Below are 22,301 nucleotides of genomic sequence, written 5' to 3' on the forward strand. Positions count from 1 at the left end.
GTTTGGACTTCTCCCACTGAGCATGACAAGCACGCGAAAGGCTAAATCAACCAGAAACGTCGAAACAAAAGCCCAGGTTGGTGCCAAGAGCAAAAGGCTCATCCGCGGATGGGTCCCCACCTCCCACCGAGGCACCCAATGATCAGCGCCCTTTTAAATAACTGATAAAGAACTGAATGACACAATGCACTAATGCTGCTTTTAATGGCGGCGCAATAGAGAAGTACAAGGTTTTACTAGCTTGAGCTACTAGAAGGTGTAAGAGATGCCCACTGACACTACCAAGTAGCCTCTTAATAGAAATGTAGAAAATATACAGGACAGGATGGAGATGATCTCTTGAATTTAGTAGGGTGAAAGAGTTAACTGCCAACCCGGCACTATCATTGTACTTGTTTGGAAAAAATCTGTTTTGTTCTGATGATGATGGTTTTATCTTCCCTTTTAGTTGGGTGGGAAATAATAGAAAATTTGTTTCCCCAAAAGTTTGACATTTTCTTGTTAATACACGTTTCGTTTCAGTAGGATGCCAACTGTTAAGCCTGCAGGAGTCCACCTGGGTATTTCTGAATTGTGCTATGTGCACGTGTGTTTGAAAGCTCAGCTTGTCTTCTTACAGCATCGAGTTGTTTGCTTTATTGTTAGACACAGTATTAGCAGTGTATCCTTTCCGTATTCCCTACCATCGAACCCATTAAGATCTAAAATCCTCATCAAGTATCTGGCTTTAAAAGTTGGGAGATGGTAGTTAAAAAAAAAAAAGCTCTTGCAAAAACCATCCAGTCCCTAAGCATGGGCTATGCTGCAGCCTCTTCCAGAACAGTTTCCACTGCAGTGATCTTTCAGTTCTGCCCACATTATGTTAGCAGGCTGTGGAGAGAGGTGCCTGTGTCTACCCTTTTCCCAGGACAGTCCTCATTTCCAAATTCTAGTTTTGTCACAAAGGCTCATGCTGTTCCCTGTGTCCTCTTCAAATCTGGACCGACAGCAGAGTCTTCTGACTAGAGCCATCGTGCTTCTCAGCTCCGCTGTGTGTGCCGTGTGGACTCTGAGTGGCGTCGTGCGGAGGGCGAGTGGGCAGGAGGGCTCAGGTCAACTCTAAGGCACTTTTCTCTACATCCAATGGCAGGTTGTCCCCCCGGCACACTCCACAGCTGGTGACCCGACAGTTCCTGGCTCCTTGTTCAGACAGCTCGTCAGCGAAGAAGACAACACGTCTGCACCTTCATTATTCAAACTGGGCTGGCTCTCTAGTATGACTAAGTAACATGGCAACACGTCTGTCTCTCCCTAAATAAATACTACCACATTATTTCTTCTAAAGATGCCTCTGCTCATCTGATTCTCAGCCACACCAATCTTTGCAGTTTCACTGATGGAATGTGGCCCCCTAGTTACTGTTGGGGGTTACTTTAAGCATCAGGTTAATCCTTGTCCCATAATTTCACAATACTTGTTGCTTTAGACATCAGTTCAGGTAGCTTACATTTTATTAGCATTCAACAACGCCTTAATTGTTGACACTGCAAGGTGGAATTGTCAGTGAGATCGTATAAGCTGCTGACTGACCAAGTTTGTAGAACAAAAAGTCATTACATATTACTTCACTTGCAGAACTGTGCCATGTTTCCTACTGAAGTCTGAGGTGCAGACTCTGGAGGAATAGTGACACAGAAGTTATCTGGGTATACAGGAATCTAAAAGACGTTCTCCCTGGAAATACAAATATATAACAAAGAGTAGAGACTATTATTAGGGAGGGTGCTTCACTGACAGTCTGAATTGGATCTGATTATTCTCCTGTTACACAGGAGAGAGTACTTTCAATAGAACATCTACATACTGAGAGGTAGTATGGCAGTTAATTTCAGTGCAAGACTGAATCAAGCTTCCTATATTTTGGAAAAAAACTTATGTTTTTTCATGGAAACTAGATACTCTTTACTAGTTTATTGAATAAAAAAAATTGAAGATCCCGCATTTTTAAAAGGCTCTTTACATCAAGTAGAGTTTCTAGTTGACAGATTTGGAAATCAGTCTGAATGGGACATACTATGGATTCAACACACAGAATGAGTTTTCCTCAAACCACTACCTTGACATAGATTTGATGCCCTCCCTCAAAAGAATCCTATAAAAAATTGCTTCAAAGCCCCTTTGAAATTGCAATAGTGCAGCAAAACCACAAGTAAACAACTGCCTGTTAACCTGTTATTTCAAATATAGACTGAAAAGCCAACAGGCATTTTTCGTGTGCAATTTTTCTTTTAAAACAAGTTGTAAGTTGAAATATCAAATCTGCACAGCGCTGTCCCTTCACAGAAGGCAAGAAACTGCCGGCACATCATGTCAGAGGCCGCCCTCGGTGCTGTAGGCTGTGGAAGTGGGCCTCCCTCAGGGTCTGGTTGATGTGGAAGTAGAGGCCTTGGCACAGCGCAGACTGCTCGGGCACGGGCTGAGGCGTGTTAGGGCTGGATCCAGCCATGGTCTGGCTCAAGCTGCCTTCCGGCCCACTGGCCCTGTCCGGGCTGTTGATGCTGCTGCTGCTGCTGCTGCTGCTCCCACCACTGTCACTGCCTGAAGACTGGAAGAAGAAACAGGGTCACAATCAGGCTGTTTTGTTTAAGAGCTTTACTGTGGTTTCATGTACAGTGCTCTATTAAGAGTACCTTTCCAGTTCAGCTTGAGGATGAAGACATACACTGGGCTTTGGAATTTATAAAGTATGCTCTCCTAAGACGCCTCTCCTCACGGCCACCCTGTCAGGCTGAGCAGGATTTACTGTCCCTAATACACAGATCTAGGAGGATGGGTCCAGGTTCAAGCACGGGCCCTAACTCCAAATCCTGTCAACTATATCCTAATTCTTTTTTTTTTTTTTTTTTTTGAGATGGAGTCTCGCTGTGTCTCCCAGGCTGGAGTGCAGTGGCATGATCTCGGCTCACTGCAAGCTCTGCCTCCCGGGTTCACGCCATTCTCCCGCCTCAGCCTCCCAAGTAGCTGAGACTACAGGCGCCCACCACCACGCCCGGCTAGTTTTATCCTAATTCTTTTACACATATTCTCTACCTGCTTTTCCCATTCATTCAATTATTTCCAACCAAAGAAGAAAGTTCTCAGCCTCCAAGAGAATGTATCAGTCATTGGGACGGGGTATAAAAAGTGACAAATAAGATGGCTTCTGGGCACAAGTGAGGATAAAAACTAAAAGCTTATGCCAATTTTGTGATCATCATGGACACAAAATGGTATTCTGTAACTGCAGGACAGACCCTGAAAGGACTTAATAGACTTCTAGTCAAGTTATCTTATGTTGGCATTATTGCAGTTCATATGTACGTGTGTGTACATGAGCGTGCCTAATTTTTTCTTTCATGTAACTAATATGACTTGGTGTTTTGGTCATCTTGGAGAGGCTACTCAGAGATCCCTGATAAGAGTCACTTTCATTCTGCAGTCCATGTTTTAAAAAAAAAGTCACTTTCAGAAATTTCTGCCTTCCACCACTAGGACTCTCAAAGGGGAGGGTGACATGAAGGACCCATTTCAGAATTACAGTATTTTACAATTTATTTTATCTTTTTTGGAGACAAGGTCTCACTCTGTCACACAGGCTGGAGTGCAGTGGATCAAGCTCACTGTAGCCTCAATCTCCTGGGCTCGAGCAATTGTTCCACCTCAGCCCCCTGAGTAGCTCGTACTACATATGTACGTCGCCATGCCCAGTAAATTTTTTTTTTTTTTAGCAGAGACAAGATCTCGCTCAGGCAGCTCAGGCTGCTCTCCAACTCCTGAGTTCAAGCAATCCTCCTGCCTTGGCCTCCCAAAGTGCTGAGATTACAGGCATGAGCCACCATGCCCAGCCTTATTTTACAATTTTACTGTTGCATTTCTAATAAATGACAACCCTGATAACTCAATTGGCAGTACCTTTCTGTATTTACAACTCAATACAATATTGTATTCAGCACATGAGAAAGAATTCTAGTAATGAATATCTAGTATATAATTTTTTTTAACTTAGCCCTTTAATACATCCAAACTTATACTCCCTTAGGCAAAGACATTGGTTCTGAAATAGCTGGTTACAACTAGGTAAAGTCTACACATAAGAAAAAAAAAGACTGGAGGCTGGGTGCAGTGCCTCACACTTGTAATCACAGCACTTAGGGAAGCTGAGGCAGGTGGATTGCTTGAGTGCAGGACTTCGAGACCTGGCCAACATGGCAAAACCCCCATCTCCACGAAAAATACAAAAAGATTGGCTGGGTGCAGTGGCTCATGCTTGAGGTCAGGAGTTTAAGACCAGCCTGGCCAACACGGAGAAACCCCATCTCTATTAAAAATACAAAAATTAGCCGGGCATGGTGGAGGGCACCTGTAATTCCAGCTATGAGGGAGGCCAAGGCAGGAGAATCACTTGAACCTGGGAGGCAGAGGTTGCAGTGAGCCGAGATTGTGCCATTGCACTCCAGCCTGGGCAACAAGAGTGAGACTTTGTCTCAAAAAAAAAAAAAAAAAAAAGGCCGGGTGCAGTGGCTCATGCTTGTAAACCCAGCACTTTGGGAGGCCGAGGCGGGCAGATCACGAGGTCAGGAGATCGAGGCCATCCTGGCCAACATGGTGAAACCCCGTCTTCACTAAAAATACAAAAATTAGCTGGACATGGTAGTGTGCGCCTGTGGTCCCAGCTACTAGGAAGGCTGAGGCAGGAGAATTGCTTGAACCCGGGAGGCAGAGGTTGCAGTGAGCCGAGATCATGTCACTGCACCCCAGCCTAGCAACAGAGCGAGACTTCATCTCACAAACAATACAAAACACACAAAAATAAGAAAACAAAAAAGTTATCTGGGTGTGGTGGCTCGCGCCTATAGTCCCAACTACTCAGGAAGCTGAGGTGGGAGAATAACTTGAGCCTGGGAGGTCGAGGTGGCAGTGAACCAAGATTGTGCCACTGCACTGCAGCGTAGGCAATCAGAATGAGACTGTCTCAAAAAATATAAACAAAGACTGGAAAGAAAGAATGAAATCACAGTAGTTATGTTAGAACAGAAAGATTATAGCTGCTTGGTTTTTTCTACACTTTAACTTCTTTGCAATGTGGTTATTATTTATTTTTATTATAAAAATGTATAAATTAAATAAAATGCTGTTTACAAATACATATTTTAAAGTGATTTTTAAAATCCTAGTTCTATCCCTTTTTTGACCAAAAATTACATCCAATAATATGCGTATAGATAACTTATCCAAAACAATGAAAACAAGCAATGTTCACAAAGCTGCCATCATTAACAAGACTGAAACCAAGACTTGTGATGGTGCCGAGGCCACTGGAGCTATGGCCACATACCCCATTGCCTATAGGTAGCAGGAGACAACCCCTCTTTCTAGAATAAAAAAAATAAAAAATAAAAACCTCATGAAAGGATGATAATGGGCTGGGCTGATGAAGTCAGATAGCAGGATTTGCAGCAGCTGCAACTGTATTTACATAGAGGCTTAAGAAGTCAAAGTCAAAAACACAAATTGTATTCTACAAAGGCCTCCCCTAACCTAGCATAACAACATAGAATGGCCACTTGCGCCTTGCGAATCACGAATATTTAACAAACAGGTAACTACACTCAATAAGAAACCCACCACGCAGAACGCTTTGTTTCCTCTTAGTCTGTTTTCTTTACTGTTTCTCAATACAGGTACTGTCTGAAAATCAAGGCAAGAACTACAATCAGTTTCTAGTAAGTCAAGTTTTCATCTCAAATTATATCTATGTCATACTATAATAGCACAAGGGTGATGCTACTCTGAGAAAAGGCAAAAGTTCTTTAAATAGATTAGGGAAGATGTCTGTACATAACTTTTTTTTTTCAGGGTTAGGTAGATTTGCAATTTCTAGTGCATTTAAAAAATCGTGGCCGGGCGCGGTGCTTCATGCCTGTAATGCCAGCATTTTGGGAGGCTGAGGCAGGCAGATCACGAGGTCAAGAGATTGAGACCATCCTGGCCAACATGGTGAAACCCCGTCTCTACTAAAAATACAAAAATTAGCTGGGCGTGGTGGTGCGCGCCTGTAGTCCCAGCTGCTTGGGAGGCTGAGGGAGGAGAATCACTTGAACCCGGGAGGAAGAGGTTGCAGTGAGCCAAGATCATGCCACTGCACTCCAGCCTGGCAACAGAGCAAGACTCTGTCTCAAAAAAAAAAAAAAAAAAAAAAAAGGGTTTACTGAGCCTTATTTATAATGGCTAAAAACTGGAATGACCTAAATGTCCAATAAATAATTAGTTTAATTATATTACATCCATTATATACATATATAATGAAATTCTATTCAGCCATTAGCAATGGTCATAGAGATGTACATACTCTAACATCAAAGTCTTTAGCATCATTTTTTACATCATTTCAGTTCATACTAAACAGTGTATATAGTATATCAGTTGATTCTTAAAATGTTTTTCTCAAATGTATAATACATATATTTGTATACACCAAAAATCTGGAAGGATATATATGACAAAATATTTAGGATTTGGATCTTCTATTTTATTTTAAAATTTATTTTCTAAAGTATCTACCAAAAATCATTTGAGGAAGAAACTGATCATGAGGAAGTAGCTAAAGAATGCTACCATGGCCGGGTGCGGTGGCTCAAGCCTATAATCCCAGCACTTTGGGAGGCCGAGACGGGTGGATCACGAGGTCAGGAGATCGAGACCATCCTGGCTAACACGGTGAAACTCCGTCTCTACTAAAAAATACAAAAAATTAGCCGGGCGTGGTGGCAGGCACCTGTAGTCCCAGCTACTCGGGAGGCTGAGGCAGGAGATTGTCGTGAACCTGGGAGGCAGAGCTTGCAGTGAGCTGAGATCCGGCCACTGCACTCCAGCCTGGACGACAGAGCGAGACTCCATCTCAAAAAAAAAAAAAAGAAAGCTACCATGGCCGGGTGTGGTGGCTCACGCCTGGAATCCCAACACTTTGGGAGGCCAAGGAGGGCGGCTCACGAGGTCAGGAGATTGAGATCATCCTGGCTAACACGGTGAAACCCTGTCTCTACTAAAAATACAAAAATTAGCCAGGCGTGGTGGCGGGCGCCTGTAGTCCCAGCTACTTGGGAGGCTGAGGCAGGAGAAGGGTGTGAAACCAGGAGGCGGAGCTTGGAGTGAGCTGAGATTGTGCCACTGCATTCCAGCCTGGGTGACAGAGGAAGACTCTGTCTCAAAAAAAAAAAAAAAAAAAGAATGCCACCATGGGCCAGGCATGGTGGCTCACGCCTGTAATCCCAGCATTTCAGGACGCCAAGGCAGGCATACCACTTGAGGCCAGGAGTTCGAGACCAGCCTGGCCGACATGGCGAAACCCCGTCTCTACAAAAAATTTAAAAATTAGCTCGGCGTGGTGTCGCATCCCTGTAGTCCCAGCTACTCAACAGGCTGAGGCAGGAGAATTGCTTGAACCTGGGAGGCAGAGGTTACACTGAGCTAAGAAGGCACCACTGCACTCCAGCCCGGGTGACAGAGTGATACTCTGTCTCAAAAAAAAAAAAAAAAAAAAAGAATGCTACTACGAAACCAAGTAAGGTCTTCAATTACATTTAACTTCAAAATGGAGACTGAAAAGTATTGATATTGCCAATATGATTTTGAGAAGATTGTTTCACCTTAACTACCTCTAAACTTCTAAAGCTGCTTCAGTTGTATTCACTTGCATTGAGCAGGCCAACAATAGTTTTAAACTATGCTTTGGTTTCTATTTTCTGACAATTCAGATCAGTTTTCTCACTACTGGGGAGGCTTAGGGAGTGTCACACAATCTATAGATGGACCAGGATTTTTCAAATTGAAAGTGAAACCAGCATAAAATTGGTGGGTTACAACCAGCATTAAAAAAAAAAAAAAAAAAAAGGAAAACAAAGTGTGCGACATAAGGATATTGTTCTGTGAAGTTTTCTTTCAATTATTCACAAATATATTTGGTATGTACTGGGTTACAAAATAAAGCATTTCTATGGAACAGGGTCAAAAAAAATTTTTTAAGTTACTGTAGTTGATCTTAACACTGTCAGACAACAAAGTCATCTGCTTTATGGGATAAAGGAAAGACCATTCTTCACTTCTAACCCAAAAGGCATAAAACTAAATTCGAAGTCTGTATCAGTGCCTTAAGATATATACAGAAGTAAAGCATTTTTGTCTCCTAAAGTAAAAATCTTGAAATAGGAAAAAATCCTATTTCCCTCACTTAGTTGAAGCTTTTTAATATCAGATTGCTTGAGGGCAAAAGCCACTACTTGATACATGGCTTTGGAAATGGAAATTGCTATCTTGGTAGAGAAGTGTTTACCTTGTCACATCTGTTCTCGAAAAGACAGCAAATTCTTTTACCAAAAGAGACACAAGGGTCCAAAGACTTTGGGACTGAGAAGGACCATCAAATAGGAATCCCACTCTCATGATCCTGATGCCTTACAGACTCATCAAACAGTTTAACCAAATCAACGGTTACAAAGCTCATTTTCTTTTCTCTGAATTGTCCATTTAGGCGTAGTGCTGACATGACATGTGACCAGGCTGTTTTCATGACAAATCTGTATTGGCAATCCAAAGAGAAAAAAGCTGTGCGTGATCTGTGAAATGAAAACCCCTTGCAGGTCTATGAACACAATCAAGGTAAATTTATGAAGGCTCTGGCCAAGAATCTCTCTAAACAGTATACAAAGAGTCCTGTTTTGAAGATCTGTGTGAAAAAGGATTCTAGGTTAGTTTTGGCAATAATAAAATCTACCATCGGGCCGGGCACAGTGGCTCACGCCTGTAATCCCAGTACTTTGGGAGGCCGAGGTGGGTGGATCACGAGGTCAGGAGACCAAGACCACGGTGAAACCCCGTCTCTAAGAAAAATACAAAAAATTAGCCGGGCATGGTGGCGAGGGCCTGTAGTCCCAGCTACTTGGGAGGCTGAGGCAGGAGAATGGCGTGAACCCAGGATGCGGAGTTTGCAGTGAGCCCAGACTGCGCCACTGCATTCCAGCCTGGGCAACAGAGGGAGACTCCGTCTCAAAAAAAAAAAAAAAAAAAATCTACCATAGTATCCTTGTAACTGCAGACATCTGGGTAAGACCCAGAAGAGAACTGCCATGATACAATATTTTGGAATTACCTATGGGCTTTTTATTTCATTTTTTGAAAAAGAGTCTTGCTCCGTCACTCAGGCTGGAGCAGTGGCATGATTACAACTCACTCAAGCCTTGACCTCCCACGCTCAAACGATCCTCCCACCTCAGCCTCTTGAGTAGCTGGGACTACAGGTGCATGCCACCATGCCAAGTTATTTTTTGTAGAGACGGGATCTCACTCTGTTGCCCAGGCTGGTCTTGAACTCCTGGGCTCAAGATATCCTCCTGCCTCAGCCCCCTAAAGTGCTAGGATTATAAGTGTAAGCCACTGCACCTGGCCACTAGGGACTTTTTAAAGCGTAAACGCCAGGGCCTCACCTCAGCACCATGCTGGCAAAAGGAGGGCGCAGCTTGTTCTCACATCCAACCACTGGGCAAAGAAATGTTTGTGTGCCTCCTATGTACAAGTCATTCCAGTAGGGCTGCTGAAACATTCAGTAAATATTTACTGAGCTGAATCAAGAAAGTGGTGGCACCATATCCATTGGTAACAACCGTTCACAGCTACTGTGGTGATGAGAATCCAGCAATGGATGCTGACTGAGTACTAGGAAAGGCTCCTTACCATGAATAGTGTCTCAGCTGGGCCCAGGAGGATGAGGAAGAATTTTCATAGGCAGGGTACGACCAATGGGAACAAAAGCAATCTCAGAAAAGCAAGGTGTGGTGTGGGTAGGCCCTTGGCAGGAGTGAGTGAGAGGGAAACTGCGCAAGAGGTGATGGCTAGATTATCAAGAGCCATGAGGGCTGCAGGAACATGTGGGTCCTGAGCATGTAAGACTGGCTCAGGTCTATACTTATGAGTGGGGATCCTAGGAACCTGTGGGTGATGAATGAGGTCAGGGGTCTGAGAGCAAAGCCCTACTAGGAACTTTCATAATACAGCAAGCAGGAAGGCACGCCCAGGAGGACTGTGGAAATGGCAAGGAAGGATAACACGCCCCACCCCCGAGGGGGAAGGAAAGAACTCCGGAAGGAGAGGAAGAAGATACAGGGGACTCGGAGCATCAGGACAGTGCTGGGCAGACAGCAGGTGTTCGGGAACTGTTTGCTGAATGGAAAGACCATTGGTGAGCCTGGCAAAAAGTTTGAACGGAGTCAAGGAGGAAGCCAGGATCCAGAGAGGAAGGGAGGGAAGGCTGATGAGAAAGTCCCAGCAGTGGCTGCAGGCAACTGAAGGTGTCTGTCGTGAAGGGAGAGGGAGAAGGCACACAGGAAGCTGAGGGGAAAACAAGGCAGAGAGGAGGTGAGTGGGGAAAAGAGCCCACTAGCAGGCCAGGGAAAGAAAGAGTGGGTAAAAGGAATCTGAAGAGATGAAAAGAAGGGAGAAATACTAGAAAAAGCTTTCAGGAGTCTTGAGAGAATATAGAGCAAACAGGCAGAAGGACATACTACTCTCTTTGGCAGAAGGGCTAGATACAACGAAACTGTGAAGCAGAGGACGGGGAAGTTGAAGTTCATTTTCTTAGTCCAAACGGCTCAAATGATACATCAAAGGGCACAGAAGCCCTGGTCTCTCAGCCAGGCCTGCCTTTAATTTTAATTTTCCACTGTACAAAGTCAGTTTAAGAGACAACTCATTTACACCCACGGCAGTAACTAAACAACTCCCAACACTATTTCTACTAATAACCTTAAGAAAGCACCCCCACCCCAGGCAGAAATATTAATCACTAAGCCATTCTGCTTCATAAGAAGAGAGCTATGTGTATATTATCTAGAACCAAATGCTTTCTCTTCTTAATTTGAAAAGCAGGGCTGGGTGCAGTAGCTCATGCCTGTAATCTCAATACTTTGGGAGGCCAAGGCAGGTGGATCACTTGAGGTCAGGAGTTGGAGACCAGCCTGGCCAACAAGGTGAAACCTCATCTCTACTAAAAATACAAACAACAACAAAAAAATTAGCCAGCTATAATGGCAAGCATCTGTAATCCCAGCTACTCGGGAGGCTGAGGCAGAAGAATCGCCTGAACCTGGGAGGCAGAGGTTGTGGTGAGCTGAGATAGCGCCACTGCACTCCAGCCTGGGCAACAAGAGCAAAACTCCGTCTCAAAAAAAAAAAAAAAAAACAACGAAACTGCTTGGGGTAGCTTAGTATGCTGTGAGCTGATGTATTTACAAACATATCAAGGATTTAAACTGTAAGCAAAGTAAATGTATACTATAAATTAGACTAACAGCACTGTTCCTTCCTTTTGAATGGATCTTTTCAGAAATTAATCTCAGGCCAGGCATGGTGGCTCATGCCTATAATCCTAGCACTTTGGAAGGACGAGGCAGGTGGATCGCGTAAGTCCAGGAGTTCGAGATCACCCTAGGCAACATGGTGAAAACCTGTCTCTACAAAAACAATATAAAAATAAGCTGGGCATGGCGGTGCGCGCCTGTAGTCCCAGTTACTCAGGAGGCTGAGGTGGGAGGATCACCTGAGCCTGAGGTGGTCAAGGCTGCAGTGAACCATGATCATACCACCACACTCTAGCCTGGGAGACAGAGTGAGACCCTGTCTCCAAAGAAAGAAAGAAAAAAAAAAAACTTAATTTCAGAGTTAATTTGCTACAGGGTTCTAAACACACAACCCTAACAGTTCCACTGAAAACAGTCGACCAAATCAGTCTCTTAGAACGTATTAATACTACTACTCTAAGATGGATTAAAGATGAGAAGGGGCAAGAATGAAGAGCTTAAAATAACATTTTAAAAAATTCTTCTAAATACTCCTATTGTCATACGAATTCACATTATTTTTTTAAAAATCACCTAACACTCAGCAATTCTTATCAGTTAAAACAAATGAATTTATAGATTCCTAATTTTATGATACATGGATCCCCTGGTTCCATGTGTTTCTCACATTTCTGCATTCCCACTAAGAATTCCCTTAGGATTTTAATATTAACATCAAAAAGTTTGCTTTCTAGTAGAGACAAGAAAGGGGCTGAAACTGTCCTAGGTAAGCCACTTCTGTTTTTTGTTTTTTGTTTTCAGAGACGGAGACTCGCTATGTCACCCAGGCTGGAGTGCGGTGGTGCGATCTCATCTCACTGCAACCTCCACCTCCCAGGTTCATGTGATTCTCCCGCCTAGGCCTAGGCCTAGGCCTCCTGAGTAACTGGGACTACAGGCGTGCACCACCAGGCCCGGCTAATTTTTGTATTGTTAGTAGAGACGGGGTTTTGCCATGTTGACCACACTGGTGTCGAACTCCTGGCCTCAGGTGATCCACCTGCCTCCGCCTCCCCAAGTGCTGGGATTATACATGGCCCAGCAGCCACTTCTTTTTTATCTCCACATTTTTTCACTCTCTATCTGACTTTACTTCACACTGGTCTAAAAAATCAAAATGATCTTATTAAGCTAAGTTAAAGGTATTAAAAAAAATTGAGGTCTTTGTACTTTTAAAAGGTATTGCTTTTTTTTTTTTTAATTTAGGTGGTTTTTTTGAGACGGAGTCTTGCTCTGTCGCCCAGGCTGGAGTGCAGTGGGGCAATCTTGGCTTACTGCAACCTCCACCTGCCAGGTCCAAGCAGTTCTCCCGCCTCAGCCTCCTGAGTAGCTGGGATTACAGGTATGCGCCACCACGCCCAGTTAATTTTTGTATTTTTAGTAGAGACGGGGTTTCACCATGTTGGTCAGGCTGGTCTCGAACTCCTGACCTCATGATCTGCCCGCGTCAGCCTCCCAAAGAGCTGGGATTACAGGCATGAGCCACCGCACCCAGTCAAATTTAGATTTTAATTTCTTCCCTCCCAAGGATGAGAAGGTATTGCTTTTATTTACTCAAGTAGAAGCACTTTTTATAAGGCATATACCTAGGTAACAGAAACCAGATTTACATAGAAATTTCTAGTGTAATTTGTAGATAAAAATATTAAAACTGAAAGTAAAGAACATTACTCCTTCTACAGGTAAATAATAGAATTCAATCTAAAAAGACCAGACCCTAAAAAAAAATTTAAGTTAAATCTAAGTAGTTTTTACCCATCCAAATAGTTGTCCAAGATCAGGACTTGATAGAAAGACAAAAATTGATATAATCACTTCTTGCTCACTGAAGAGAAAACTGAGCCTGAGATAGATGTTAACTAACATGATTCATCCAAAGTGGCTTTACACAAAACAAAACATTAGGCTGGGCATGGTGGCTCATGCCTGTAATGCTAGTACTTTGGAAGGCCAAGGTGGAAGGATTGCTCAAGCCCAGGAGTTCAAGATCAGCCTGGACAACATGAGGGGATCCCCATTGCCACAAAAGAAATTTTAAAACTAGCCAGCTGTGATGGCGCACACCTGTAGTTCCAGATATTTGGGAGGCTGAGCAGGGAGGAGTGCTTAAGCCCATGAGTTCACAGCTTCTGTGAGCCATGACAGCACCACTGCACTCCTGCCTAGGCAATTGAGCAAGACCCTGTCTCCAAAAAAAAAAAAAAAAAAAAAGAAAGAAAAAAATTAAATTAGCAAATACTTCAACTTAAAAAGAGTATTCTAAGGCTTGTAAGTCATTAAGTCCAAGTTACTGGAGTTAAAATTCAAAGTCTTCAATTCAAGCACCAATCAGAGATTTGGAAAAAAACACAAGACCTCAACTTATTATTTATTTATTTATTTTTGCTTTTCTTCTTGCTAGAAATCTAAAATTGTTTTATAGCTAAGATCATATCATGGCATGTACTTGAAAAAAACATCTTCTAGATAAAAAGAGAAGGAACACTGTTCTTCTCTGTTCCTGATTCAAAAGAAGATTAGGGCTGGGCGTGGCGGCTCACGCCTATAATCCCAGCACTTTGGGAGGCTGAGGCGGGTGGATCACCTGAGGTCAGGAGTTTGAGACCAGCCTAGCCAATATGGCGAAACCCCATCTCTACTAAAAACACAAAAATTAGCTGGGCGAGCTGGCGGGTGTCTGTAATCCCAGCTACTCAGGAGGCTGAAGCAAGAGAATCACTTGAACCTGGGAGGTAGAGGCTGCAGTGAGCCAAGATCACGTCACTGCACTCCAGCCTGGGTGACAGAGTGACACTCTGTCTCAAAAAAAAAAAGAGAAGACTAGGTCCTAGCTGCTCCTGGATATATTTAGCAAAGTCTCACAGAACCTCTGCTCTATCTTCTGAGAGCACACGTGGTCAGGAGCCAACAGCCCGACAACCACGCCCTGGGGTTCCGCTCCTTCTCTGCCTCTTACTAGCTGTGTTCTTTGGACAAGTGACTATCTTTCTGTGTGCCAATTTTTCCATCTGAAAAGTAGAGATAATAATACCTACTAAAATAGGCCAGGCGTGGTGGCTCACGCCTAGAATCCCAGCACTTTGGAAGGTCGAGGCAGGTAGATTACCTGAGGTCAGGAATTCAAGACCAGCCTGACCAACATGGAGAAACCCCATCTCTACTAAAAATACAAAACTAGCAGGGTGTGGTGGCACTTGCCTATAATCCCAGCTACTAGGGAGGCTGAGGCAGGAGAGTCGTTTGAACCTGGGACACGGAGGTTGCGTTGAGTCGAGATTGCGCCACTGCACTCCAGCCTGGGCAACAAGAGTGAAACTCCCTCTCAAAAAACAATAAACAATAAAAAAATAAAATGGGAGAAAGAAGCCATTTACGCGCACATTAACTTTTGCACACATCAAGTTTCTCTCTACATAACTAATCCGGCAAATCAGTTCACATTCTTTAGCTTTATAGCATCTAGGAAAGATGAGGCAGATACTATCTCCATTGTACAGATAATTGTGATTTACTTGTGGCACAATTTAATGGTTTAACATAAATAAAACACCTCACATATTTCCCAGTAGTTGCCATTATTATTGTATTTAAGAGAAAAGGTTAACTTTTAGAAATGAATTGTAAGTAACTTTTAAACCTCTCTTAGAATTAAAAAAAAAAATTCCTCACAAAGTTCAAGTTATAAGAAAAAGAATTATTAATCAGCCAGGTTAACAAAAAAAAGGAGAAGAAAGAGAATTCTGGCCGGGCCCAGTGGAGGAGGGTAAGAGGCCAGGAGTTCAAGACCAGCCTGGGCAACATAGAGAGACCCTGTCTCTACAAAAAATTTTAAAAATTGCATGCGGGCCGGGCGCAGTGGCTCAAGCCTGTAATCCCAGCACTTTGGGAGGCCGAGACGGGTGGATCACAAGGTCAGGAGATCGAGATCATCCTGGCTAACACGGTGAAACCCCGTCTCTACTAAAAAAAAAATACAAAAAACTAGCCGGGTGTGGTGGCAGGCACCTGTAGTCCCGGCTACTCGGGAGGCTGAGGCAGGAGAATGGCGTAAACCCGGGAGGCGGAGCTCACAGTAAGCTGAGATCCGGCCACTGCACTCCAGCCTGGGCGGCAGAGCGAGACTCCATCTCAAAAAAAAAAAAAAAAAAAAAATTAGCCAGGTTTGGTGGCACACGCCTATAGTCCCAGGACCTCAGGAGGCTGAGGTGGGAGGATCATTTGAGCCCAGGAGGTTGAGGCTGCAGTGAACCATGATCATTCCAGGGCACTCAGCTTGGGCAACAGAGGGAGACCCTGTCAGAAAGAAAAGAAAGAAAGGGAGGAAGGAAAGGAGGGAGAGAAGAAGGAAGGGAGGGAGAAAGGAAGAGAGGAAGGAGGGGAAGGGAAGAAAGAGGAGGAAAGGGGAGGGGAGGGGAAGGGAGGGGAGCAAGAGGGAGGGAAGGAAGGGAATTCTAGCCAGGCATGGTGGCTCAAGTCTGTAATCCCAGCATTCTGGGAAGGCTGAGGTGGGAGGATCGCTTGAGCCCAGAAGTTCATGACCAGCCTGGGCTATATAGTGAGACATCGTCTCTACAAAAAAAAAAAAAAAAAAAAAAAAAAAAAACCTTAAAAAAATTAATCCAGCGTGGTAGCATGTGCCTGTAGTTCCAGCTACTTGGGAGGCTGAGGTAGGAGTGCTGCTTGAGCCTGGGAGGTAGAGGTTGCGGTGAACTCAGATCACGCCACTGCACTCCAGCCTGGGTGACAGAGCTTATTCATTCAGGGAAAACATAGGAAATGGTTTCTCTCACATAACTTAGTTTCAAGGAAACTGATCTCATGGCCCTACCTCAGAATTAAAAGAAAACATTTTCATTAGTAATGTTATTAATAAAATATTTTATTGTCTAAACTATTAATATAATTAAAAATGAATTGTTTTATTTTCCCTTTTATACACAATCATCAAAAAGCAGCCAAATGTCCCTAAACTTGATTTTTTGCTGCTACAAACATAATCATTTATTCTAGTAGTGAAAACTTAATTATTTGGGGCTTAACTTTCCATTTTAAAAGATTTTCCCTCTGCCTTTTCCTTCTCTGGCTCTCCCATCATTCACTTGTCCTTGTTACTTGTTAATACTACCACCAGGAAGCACAGTGCAACGCAATACAGCACAGGACAGGACCACACAGCACAGCACAGCACAGGACAACACAGGATAGGACAGGACAGCATAGCACAGCACAGCACAGCATAGGATAGGATAGGACAGGACAGGACAGGACAGCACAGCAGGCTATTCTGGTCAATGTTCAATAAGCAAGGCTGAAACTAATGGTTGTAACACCCCATTAGGTGATCTACCAGTGAGTTCAGGCAGAAACTACCAGTAATTACTTTAAATGATAAGAAAGACAATCTAGTCCTTCCTTCAGATAATGATTATGGAGTGGCTCAACAACTGAATTTCTTGGACAAGTAAGGACAAGCTAGAGAACCCAGGAGGTTGAGTAACAAGACATTGTTTTCTTCTGTGAGACCAATGCGTAGATTTTAGAAAGAGAGTAAAGGTCATTTTGTACCAAAAAAAAAACAAATAAAAAAATAAAAAACAACACTACAATATCTGCCTTACTTAAGAGATCAAAAATGTTAATTATTTAAAAAGGATGACAGTTTCTTTCTTTTTTTAACCAAGAGATAAAAGCAAGAAAAAGATGGCAATTGCTACTGCTATTCTCAGGCTTCAAAACTGGCAGATACAGGGAAAAACATGTTAATACAGAGAGTCAGACCTACCATACCCTTGACTGAAATGAACATCATATAGCAGGACTTACATACAGACACAAGTAAGTAAGGAAATACTGATGCCAACACCATGAAAGTAATCTTTGCATATTCTTTTAATGAACAGTCTTACAATTCAAAAGAATGGAAACTCAATTACTATTACAGGGTTTTATCATTAGATAGTCATGGTAGCCTCTAATCTTGTTTTCTTTCATCCCTGAGATTCCCCAACTATTACATTAAACAAAGCTCAATTACCTTTCTGATAATTATAATTTATATATATATATGTGTATATATATATGTGGGTGTGTATATATATATATTTTTTTTTTCTGAAACAGAGTCTTGCTCTGTCACCCAGGCTGGAGTAAACTGGAGCAATCTTGGCTCACTGCAACCTCCGCCTCCTGGGTTCAAGCGATTCTCCTGCCTCAGCCTCCCGAGTAGCTGGGATTACAGGTGCGCACCAACACATCCAGCTAATTTTTTGTATTTTTAGTAGAGACAGCATTTCACCATGTGGCCAGGTCGGTCTCAAACTCCTGACCTTGTGATCTGCCCGCCTCGGCCTACCAAAGGGCTGGGATTACAGGTGTAAGCCACCGCGCTCGGCCAGGAAAATATTAAAGGAGGAAAAACAGCTATAGAAACTCAGGTCTCCACACAGAAGGATTCTATTCTGTACTTGTTCACTGTCTCTGAATGAATGTTACCTCCATGAAAGTTCCCAATTTTTCCCCCTTGGGGGAGTTACTTTGAATTGCTGGCAAAGACAGACTGGATATAGGTCAAATCTTATTATCAGGAATTAATTAAGTACAAATTATTTGGGTGTGGAAGAATTCTACTGTGAGTTACGCTAGGGCTCTTTGTTGTTGAGGCTTTTCTCTTAGTGTGACAACCGTTAAGGGTCAAACTCTCTAGGTGCATAACTTAATAGCAGCATTACTTTACATTGGTTCCCTTTCACCAGCATAGAGCAGCCTTCCAATTGCACAGAAAATTGATCCTCAGTCTGCATACTGAAGCACTCTTTCAGGAAATCAAAACTTGTAAAAAAGTTCAAGAACACCCAACTCCCCTTCCCTCTCACCACAGGAGCTCTTTTCAGAACAAAATAATGAAAAGTAAAAACACTGAAAAATGGGATTTTGCATACACATACCTTACATATTTTACATGCTTAACGTTTCTCTTAAAAGGCATTTGAATTGAAGCAACAAAATATGTTTATCTTAAAGACAATTCATGGTTTATAAACTACCAGAAAAGAAGTTGGCTGCTGAAATACAAAACAGGGAGTTCAAACATAGGCTTTCAAAGAGCCACAAAATTCCTAACAAATACAAATCAGTGTGTGCATGTATGACTATGTGCAGATATGTACTGTTTTGCTGGGGAGAGAGTACACAGTTTCCTCAAAGAGGTTCTGATTTGGAAAAAGAAAGGTTAAACCACTGTAATCAAGTAAGGTCATTTAAAACTATTCTTTAAGTAAATTTAATTACACAGCAGATACTGGGTTATTTCACTGAAGCAGTGAAAACAAGACTATGTGGCCACACGTCCTACCTCTGTGTCCCAGGAATCCTGAAGGACAGGGTTTCTGCTACTCCTTTTGGTCTGGGGGGGAAGATGGTTGTCTTCTTCGTTGCCATTCCTTCTCCTTTTCCTGAAATTAAATCACAAGGAGAAAAAAAAAAAATCAAAACAACTGATGTTTTGGACACTTGAATTGCAAACCATAACAACATATAAATTTGCCCTCTCGCCTGAGAAAACATAATTCACCATATGATATCCCGATAGGTTATTGGTTGGAAGTATACCATCACGGGACACTAAGCGCAAAAATACAAGGTAGCAGCAGGAAGGTCAAGCTTAAATTAGTAAAACTCATTTCTAAAAAGAAACTTAACAATTTTAAATGTCTGTTGGGACTAAAACAAGAACAGGAAGAGGTTAATGACTAAGCTTTCAACCTAATTAAGGTTTTCTTCTTTCTACACTCCCTGAAATTACAATTCCAAGTTACCTAATTGTACTCCCTTCCATATGACAACATTTGAAATGAGAGTGGCTGCCTTTGCCTATTTGCCCTGAAAACCCTTATAAAGGTACCTCTTGGTCGCATTAACCTGATTATTCTGGCAACACTAGCTGGTATTATGATATAACAATTACTTCACTAGATTGTTACCATGAGATTATAGCATAAGCTGCTTAAAATTTCCAGGTTTAAAGAAAAATCACACATCTTTCTTAGGCAAGTGTTCTCAGATGTGCAAGAAAGACCAAATTTGTATGTACTCTATTTAAGAATTATGTGCTGTCAAAACGATTTCTGAACCCGTTAGAAAACAGAAATAAATTAAAGGAGGTAAAATTTTAAGTCAAATTGCCCGGAACTGTACTGTCCAATATGGTAGCCACCAGCCACATACGGTTATTTACATTTAAATTAACTAAAATTAACCATCCAGTTTCTAGGTCACAGCAGCCCTGTTTCTAGTGCTCAGTGGCCACATGTAGCTAGTGGCTACTGCACTGACCAGCACAGATAAAGGACATTCCCGTCACTGCAGAACGTTCTCCCAGCAGCACAGGCTAGAGGTCTGTATGTACATGGCAGCAGCACCTATTAAAAAACCCTTAAAGTTTCAGCTTTCTATAGATGAGAGACAAAAGGCTGGTGTGGACACACAGCTTTTGGAAAGCAGGTACAATTGGAGGATATAGTGTCTTCTATATAATTATACACTTTCTATAAGAGTAGCGTGGCTTACAGTGGCAGGCCTTTAATCCTACAGGTTTTGAGTTGAGGTCTCAATACTGGAGAAAATAAATGATCACCCTGAGCTCAATTCTCCGTACTCTGCAACATTCTGAATAGGTCTAACTTTAATAATGAGTATGGATCCTAGTTTAAGTTTGGAATAATAAAGAGTGTGTGGTTCTGATAAAGCTTCAACCATCCTGCACTGGGCTATGTAATTTACCTCATTCTAAGACATCATTTCTGCTCCCTACCTTTCTCTTAGGAGATCAGATCTTAGCTGCACATTACTCTGAAGTAGATGGAGGTTAAAAAAAAAAAGATGAATACCAGGTTTTAATAATCACTAAACAGATGTGCTTTTATCATAAATTTGAATCAAGAAACTGCTAATTTCATCCTAATATGATCAGAGAATTTGCGTGGGAGTGTTCTGCAGAGGCAAAGCAACGTCCGCTGGGAGGCCAGTTGACACCCAAAGAGAAACTCATCGAATAAGTAGCAGCTGCTGGTCCTCACACACTCATTTTATCAGCGTGCCAACAGCTGATTGGGCTTTGGGCTGCTGAGTCACTCTAACCAAACTTATGAGCCTGATCAAAATTTGCTATCTCCTCATTTATAATGGGGGATAGATCTTTCCAGGGACAAGACTATGAAGGTCAAGGAGGTTGCATGGCAGAGGAAGTGTAAGAACAAAAAAAAGATGAGACTGTTTTGTGGATTTCAACTAATCTCCGGGACAGTCACATGAAATATCCCTGCCTCATAAATCACTTGATCTCGCAAAGTACCAGAATAATCTCTTTGGCCTGTTGGTGGCCTTCTCCTTTGGATGGTACCAGATTAAGAAAGAGTTCTACCTGTTCTTTATTTGCCTTTTTCTAGGCTCTTAGCAGATCTCATCCTTGAAACATTCTGCTTTCGATAATGATGTTAACAACTGGCAAGATTACAGCTTCATGCTCATCCCTATCGGTTCAATCAATCAGATTACAGTTTTTGGCATTAATGCCACAGACCAGGTTATAATTTTAGCAGGTACCCCTATAACTGATTATATTCTCCCCTAACCATCTAGGTGCAGATTACCAGTTAGCATCTGCTACTTCTAACGATGGCTGATTCCATCACATTGCATCATTTCATTTCTCTCCAACCTTCCTGTCATCTCCTAGAGACTGGGCATAGAAATAATCTTAAGAGTATGAGCTGGGGCCGGGCGCGGTGGCTCACGCCTGTAATCCCAGCACTTTGGGAGGCCGAGGCGGGCGGATCACAAGGTCAGGAGATTGAGACCACGGTGAAACCCCGTCTCTACTAAAAATTACAAAAAATTAGCCGGGCGCGGTTGTGGGCGCCTGTAGTCCCAGCTACTCGGGAGGCTGAGGCAGGAGAATGGCGTGAACTTGGGAGGCGGAGCTTGCAGTGAGCCGAGATCGCGCCACTGCACTCCAGCCTGGGCTGGGCGACAGAGCGAGACTCCGTCTCAAAAAAAAAAAAAAAAAGAGTATGAGCTGGGCACAGTGACCGACACCTGTAATCCCAGCACTTTGGGAGGCCGAGGCAGGCAGATCACTTGAGGTCAGGAGTTCGAAACCAGCCTGGCCCACATGGTGAAACCCGTCTCTACTAAAAATACAAAACAGCAGGGCGTGGTGGCTCGTGCCTGTAATCCCAGCTACTTGGGAGGCTGAGGCAGGAGAACTGCTTCAACCCAGGAGGTGGAGGTTGCAGTGAGCCGAGGTTGCACCACTGCACTCCAGCCTCGCCAACACAGCAAGACTCCGTCTCAAAACAAACAAACAAAAACAGTATGGAAACTAGTGGTTTTCAAACTTTATTTTTAAAAGTGACAGAACTCTTTCTTTCTTACTGTAGAAAAATACTCTCTATATAAGAGATAAAGGATTTGTTGAAGCAGGGACTCCCAGTCTGGTGAGGTGGCTCACATTTGTAATCCCAGCACTTTGGGAGGCCAAGATGGGTGGATTCCTTGAGCCCAGGAGTTCAAGACCAGCCTGGGCAGTATGGTGAAACCCCATCTCTACCAAAAATACAAAGGTTAGCTGGGTGTGATAGCTCACATCTGTGGTCCAGTTACTCAGGAGGCTGACATGGGAGCATTACCTGAGCCTGGGAGGTTGAGGCTGCAGTGAGGCATGACGGGGCCACTGCACTCCAGCCTGGTCGACAGAGTGAGACTCTGTCAATCAATCAATCAGTCAATCAATCAACCAATCAATCAATAAGCAGGGACTCCCTCACCACACACCCACCTCTCTGCGGCTATCCAATCTATTGTGTGACAGCCTGAAAAACCATCTTTTTTTTTTTTTTT

General features: G+C 43.0%; 2 protein-coding genes across 5 annotated transcripts in view; one reads left to right on the forward strand and one right to left on the reverse strand.

Moving 5' to 3' along the window:
• COG1 (component of oligomeric golgi complex 1) overlaps positions 1-22,301 on the forward strand; it is a 37,979-nt gene that overhangs the window by 13,883 nt on the left and 1,795 nt on the right. Inside the window, 3 exon segments of one of the 2 annotated variants that reach the window (NM_001266362.1) lie at positions 1-76; positions 1,130-2,584; positions 18,757-18,855. In NM_001266362.1, the coding sequence (NP_001253291.1) occupies positions 1-76; positions 1,130-1,267 (214 nt within the window). In that variant the 3' untranslated portion in view covers positions 1,268-2,584; positions 18,757-18,855. 2 annotated transcript variants of the gene reach the window in all.
• VCF1 (VCP nuclear cofactor family member 1) overlaps positions 61-22,301 on the reverse strand; it is a 24,201-nt gene continuing 1,960 nt past the window's right edge. Inside the window, 3 exon segments of one of the 3 annotated variants that reach the window (NM_001193796.3) lie at positions 61-2,584; positions 5,644-5,706; positions 18,757-18,856. In NM_001193796.3, the coding sequence (NP_001180725.1) occupies positions 2,345-2,584; positions 5,644-5,706; positions 18,757-18,856 (403 nt within the window). In that variant the 3' untranslated portion in view covers positions 61-2,344. 3 annotated transcript variants of the gene reach the window in all.

Source organism: Macaca mulatta, chromosome 16 (assembly GCF_049350105.2).
Source record: "Macaca mulatta isolate MMU2019108-1 chromosome 16, T2T-MMU8v2.0, whole genome shotgun sequence".
NCBI classification, from domain to species: Eukaryota; Metazoa; Chordata; class Mammalia; order Primates; family Cercopithecidae; genus Macaca; species Macaca mulatta.